The 5548-nt window shown below is 50.8% G+C and overlaps 1 protein-coding gene across 1 annotated transcript; it reads left to right on the forward strand.

Annotated features, from left to right (window-relative positions):
* The first annotated feature begins 3350 nt into the window (after positions 1-3350).
* On the forward strand, positions 3351-4585 carry LOC133224393 (hydrocephalus-inducing protein-like). The gene is made up of 2 exons (XM_061375857.1): positions 3351-3599; positions 4057-4585. Exons 1-2 carry the CDS (start codon positions 3351-3353, stop codon positions 4513-4515), a joined length of 708 nt encoding a protein of 235 aa, XP_061231841.1. The 3' UTR covers positions 4516-4585.
* The last annotated feature ends 963 nt before the right edge of the window (positions 4586-5548 follow it).

Genomic DNA, 5548 nt, shown 5'->3' on the forward strand with positions numbered 1-5548 from the left:
ACATCCTACCCTACAGCCCCCCCTTCACACACACTTCATCCTTCCTGAGGGTGCTTCAGCACAGGGCCTTCCCTTGGAACCATTTCTGATGGTTTGGGGGCAGCAGAGCCAGTGCATCTCCATGGAGAGCTGGAATCGCACATTCTGCCTAGCTGAAACCAGACATTTTTCCATTTTGGGCTTGTGGAAGGAAATGGGGAGTGAAAGTTTCCCCATAGGGGGGTCAAAGACGTCCCAATGGGGTCAGTGATGTCACATTGGGGGGTGAATGAGGTCACAATGGTGCCAAGGACTTCACAATGCGGTCAATGATGTCACAATGGGGTGGTCAATGCGGTATCAATGGGGTCAATGATGCCACAATGATGTCACAATGGGATTAATGATGTCACAATGGGGTCACAATGAGGTCAATGACATCACAGTCGGATCAATGAGGTCACAATGGGGTCAATGATACCATAATGGAGTCAGGGAGTTCCCAGTGGGGTCAATGATGTCACTATGGGGTCAATGGGGTCACAATGGGATCAGTGATGCCACGATGAGGTCACAATGGGGGTCAATGATGTCACAATGGGATCACAATGGGGTCAATGGGATCACAATGGGGTCACAATGGGGTCAATGAGGTCATAATGGGGCCAATGATGTCACAATGGGATCAATGACACCACAATGGTGGCAATGAGGTCATAATGGGGTCAATGAGGTCACAATGGGGTTCATGAGGTCACAATGGGGTCAATGATGTCACAATGGGATCAATGATGTCACAATGATGTTACAATGGGGTCAGCAGGGTCACTATGGTGTCAATGAGATCACAATGGGGTTCATGATGTCACAATGGGGTTCATGATGTCACAATGGGATCAATGATGTCACTATGATGTCACAATGGGGGTCACTGGGGTCACAATGGGGTCAATGATGTCATAATGGTGTCAATGAGGTCACAATGGGGTCAATGATATCAGAATGGGATCAATGATGTTACAATGAAGTCACAATGGAGTCAATGAGGTCACAACGTGATCAATGAGATCACAATGGGGTCCATTATGTCAAATGGGCAACAATGATGTCACAATGGGATCACAATGGGGTCAATGAGGTCATAATGAGGTCAATGATGTCACAATGGGGTTCATGAGGTCACAATGGTGTCAAGGATGTCACAATGGGATCAATCATGTCACAATGATGTCACAATGGGGTCAGCGGGGTCACTATGGTGTCAATGAGATCACAATGGGGTTCATGATGTCACAATGGGATCAATAATGTCACAATGATGTGACTATGGAGGTTACTGGGGTCACAGTGGGGTCAATGATGTCATAATGGTGTCAATGAGGTCACAAGGGGGTCCATGACGTCACAATAGGTGTCAGGGATTTAACAATGTGTTCAATGATGTCACAGTGATGTTACAATTGGGTAGTGGGGTCACAATGTGGTTAATGTCATCACAGTTGGGTCAGTGAGGTCACTATAGGGTCCATGATGTCACAATGGGGTCAATGGGGTCACAGTGGGGTCAATGATGTCACAATAAGGTTCATGATGTGACAATAAGGTCAATGAAGCCACAATGGGATTAATGATGTCCCAATGGGGTCACAAGGAGGTCAACGACATCACAATGAGATCAATGAGTTCACAATTGGGTCAATGATGCCATAATGCTGTCAATGATATCACAATGGATGCAACGGGGTCACAATGGGTTAATGATGTCAGAATGGGGTCAATGATGTCACAATGGCGTCAATGGGGTCTCAACGTGGTCAATGAGGTCTCAGTGGGGTCAAGGGGGTCACAACGTGGTCAATGAGGTCTGAGTGGGGTCAAGGGGGTCACAACGTGGTCAATGAGGTCACAAGGGGTCCGTGATGTCACAATGGAATTGATGATATCACAATGCGGTCAATGATGTCACAATGGGTGTCAATGATGTCACAATGGATCAATGAGTTCACAATGATGTCACGATGGGGTCAATGAGGGCACAATGCAGTCAGTGAGGTCACAATGGGGTCAATGATTTCACAATGATGTCACAATGGGTTCAATGATGTCACAATGGAATCAATGAGGTCACAATGGGGTCCATGAGGTCACAATAAGTGCAATAATGTTACAAAGGGATCAGTGATGTCACAACGTGGTCACAATGGGGTCAATGATATAATAATGGGGTCAATGAGGTCACAATGGGGGTCTATGATGTCACAATGGGGTCAGTGAGGTCACAATGGGATCAATGAGATCACAATGACATCACAACGGGGTCAATGGGGTCACAGTGGGGTCAATGACGTCATAACATCGTCAATGAGGTCACAATGGGGTCCATGATATCACAATGGGGACAGTGATGTCACAATGGGGTCACAATGGGGTCAAAGATATCACAATTGGGTCAATGGGGCCACAATTGTGGCAATGAGGTCAGAATGGGGTCCATGAGGTCACAATGCAATCAGTGATTTCACAATGCGATTAATGATGTCCCAATGGGTCCACAATGAGTTCAATGACATCACAAAGGGGTCAATGAGGTCAGAAGGGCGGCAAAGAGGTCACAATAGGTTCAATGATGTCACAGTGGGATCAAAGAGATCACAATGGGGTCAAAGATGTCATCATGGGGTCAGTGACGCCACAATGGGGTCAATGAGTTCACAAGGAGGTCCATGATGTCAGAATGGGGTCAATGATGTCACAATAGGATCAATGAGATCACAATGGGGGTCAGTGATGTCAGAATGGGATTAATGATGACACAATGGTATTATTTATTTCACAGTGGGGTCACAATGGGGTCAATGATATCACAATGGAGGCAACAAGGTCACAATGGGGTTAATGAAGTCACAAAGGGGCCAGTGATGTCAGAATGCTGTCTCAATGGGGTCAGTGAGTTTGCAATGGGGTCAATGATGTCACACTGGGGGTCAGTTATGTCACAATTGGATCAATAATGTACAATGGTGTCACAATGGGGTCAATGGTGTCACAGTGGGGTCAATGATGTCACAATAGGATTAATCATGTTACAATGGTGTCACTATGGGGTCAATGATGCAATAATGGGGTCAATGACATCACAATAACGGGAATGATGTCATGATGTGGTCAATGACTTCACAATGGGGTCAATGATGTCACAATGGGGTCCATAATCTCACAATGGGTGTCAAAGATGTCACAATGGATCAATGAGTTCACAAGGATGTCACAATGGGGTCAATGGTGTCACAGTGGCGTCAATGATGTCATAACGTCGTCAATGAGGTCACAATGGGTTCCATGATGTCACAATGGGGTTCAGTGATGTCACAATGGGATTAATGATGTCCTCCCAGGCGGATCTTGTCTTGGAGTATCAGCCCCTGCAGACGGGTGAGAGCACCGGGCACCTGGTGCTCCACAGCAGCGACTTGGGCTCTCCGTCTTACAACCTGCAGCTGAAAGCCACCTCGAGCAGGCCAGAGAAGCCCGTGTATTTCCACACCACACTGGGCTCCCATCAGACCATCACCACCAAAATACGGAATTTTGCCCAGCAGAAGACCGAGTACCTCCTACAGGTGAGCGCAGGCTGCCAGGGCTCTGACTGGGAGCCAGCTCCTCTGGCCAGCACCAGCCTTCTCCACCAAGGGGTCCGAGTGCCTCTGGCTGGGCCTGGCAGAGCCAAGGTGGCCATGTGAGCCCAGGGGTCTTCCCAGTGGTGTGGGCTTGTCGCCAGCTGCACTGTCCTCCCTTGTGGGCCCGTGTCTGCTGCCCTGGTCGCAGCTGCTTTTGCAGGCCCCATGGTGCCTGGGCTTGCTTCCCCCTTGCAGTCCAGGTCTGGCAGTCAGGCGTTTTGGGGCTGGGTGCAGGGTCACCCCTGCTGGGTACAGTTCTCATGCCCATTCACGACAGGCACTCACCAGGGGTGTGGTGTGGGTGGGACAGGCCAGGGCCAGGGGACCATCGTGTTCTTCGCAAGGTGCTGGCTCTGCTGCTGTGAGCCACCCGCCATGGTCTCTTGTCTCCCCTGCGCAGACTGACTGTGCCGACTTCCAGACGGCAAAATCCATCAGTGCGGCACCCGCCAGTGCTGGGGGCTCGGACCTGAGTGTGGAAATGACCTTTGCGCCCTGCCAGCTGGGCAAAGCCGAGGCCACGCTGCGGCTCAGCTCCGCATTGGGTGGGCAGTACTGCATCCCACTCATCGGCCTTGTGCTGTCCCCTGAGCCCCAGGGCCCCTTCCTCATCCCAGCCGGCGGCACCACCTCCATCTCCTTCAGGAACGTCTTCTCGAAGGCCACGGCGTTCCAGTATGCAGTAAAGCACCCGGCCTTCACCGTCAGGGCCCCCGAGATGCTGCGCGCCAAGAGCAGCACCACCATCACCGTTTCCTTCACGGGCGGCCCGGCTCCTGTCACCAGCAGGCTGGTGGTCTCTTGCCCTGGGGGCTCCTGGATCTACCACCTCCGGGGCCTGCCCTCCACCCGCAAGTGACCAGCTGCCCCCGGCCCTTCCCGCCACGTTCGTGCTCTCTGGAGCAAATAAAGTTCATTTAACATCCTCCCACACGACGTCCTTGTCTCTAAACAGGAGAGACATGAATTTGCTGGATGGACACGCTGTGGACAAGGAATTGGCTGGATGACTGCATGCAGAGAGTTGCGGTCAATGGCTCAATGTCCAACTGGAGACCTGTGATGAATGATATCCCTCAGGGGTCGGTGTTTGGGCAGACCCTGTTCAACACCTTTGTCAGTAACACAGACAGTGGGATTGAGCACTCTCAGCAAGTTTGCTGACGACACCAAGCAGTGTGGTGCAGTCAACACACTGGAGAGAAGGCATGGCATCCAGAGGGACCTGAACATGCTGGAGAGGTGGCCAATGCCAACCTCATGAAGTTCAACAAAGCCGAGTGTAGGCTCCTGTCCCTGGGTCAGGGCAATCCCAGGCACAGCTACAGGCTGGACAGAGAAGAGATTCAGAGCAGCCTGAGGAGAAGGACCTGGGGGTCAGAACATGAGCCAGCTTCAGTGTGCGCTTGAGCCCAGAAACGCTCTGTGTCCTGGGCTGTATCTCCAACAGCATGACCAGCAGGTCAAGGGAGGTGGTCCTGCTCCTCTACTCTGCTCTCAGAGCACTGTGTGCAGTTCTGGTGTCCACAACAGAAGGACATAGTGATAGCGGAATAGACTCCACAACTTCGTTAAAGTTGTAAAGTAGGTATGCTTTATTCAGCTGAAGACGCACGGGGGATAGGTCCTCCAAAAGGCAGGCGCACCTCAGTGCCGTTTTCCTTCTACATTTATCCTGTAAAGTCATACATATTCATATTCTATCCCCGCTTCGTATTCTAATGAGCTAAAAGGCTCTCCACGCATGCGCAGTGCCTCCTGGTGGTCTTGGGCAGGGGTCTTCAGATGAAGTAAGTAGTCTTCCTCTTGTGGGTAGGGGTCTTCAAGATGAAGTAAATGAGTCTTCCTCAGGCTTGAACTTTTTACCTCTGGTCCTCACGCATGCTCTTTAG

The sequence above is a fragment of the Neopsephotus bourkii genome, unplaced genomic scaffold, assembly GCF_033783945.1.
Source record: "Neopsephotus bourkii isolate Nb327-2 ecotype Australia unplaced genomic scaffold, CSIRO-AGI_Nbou_v1 NB_1678, whole genome shotgun sequence".
NCBI lineage: Eukaryota > Metazoa > Chordata > Aves > Psittaciformes > Psittacidae > Neopsephotus > Neopsephotus bourkii.

Bases quoted from the DNA above. Each gene is read 5' to 3' on its own strand.
- LOC133224393 (XM_061375857.1), top strand. From the start codon at position 3,351: ATGGGATTAATGATGTCCTCCCAGGCGGATCTTGTCTTGGAGTATCAG. The intron at 3,600-4,056 runs GTGAGCGCAGGC...TCCCCTGCGCAG, and splicing joins AGACCGAGTACCTCCTACAG to ACTGACTGTGCCGACTTCCA.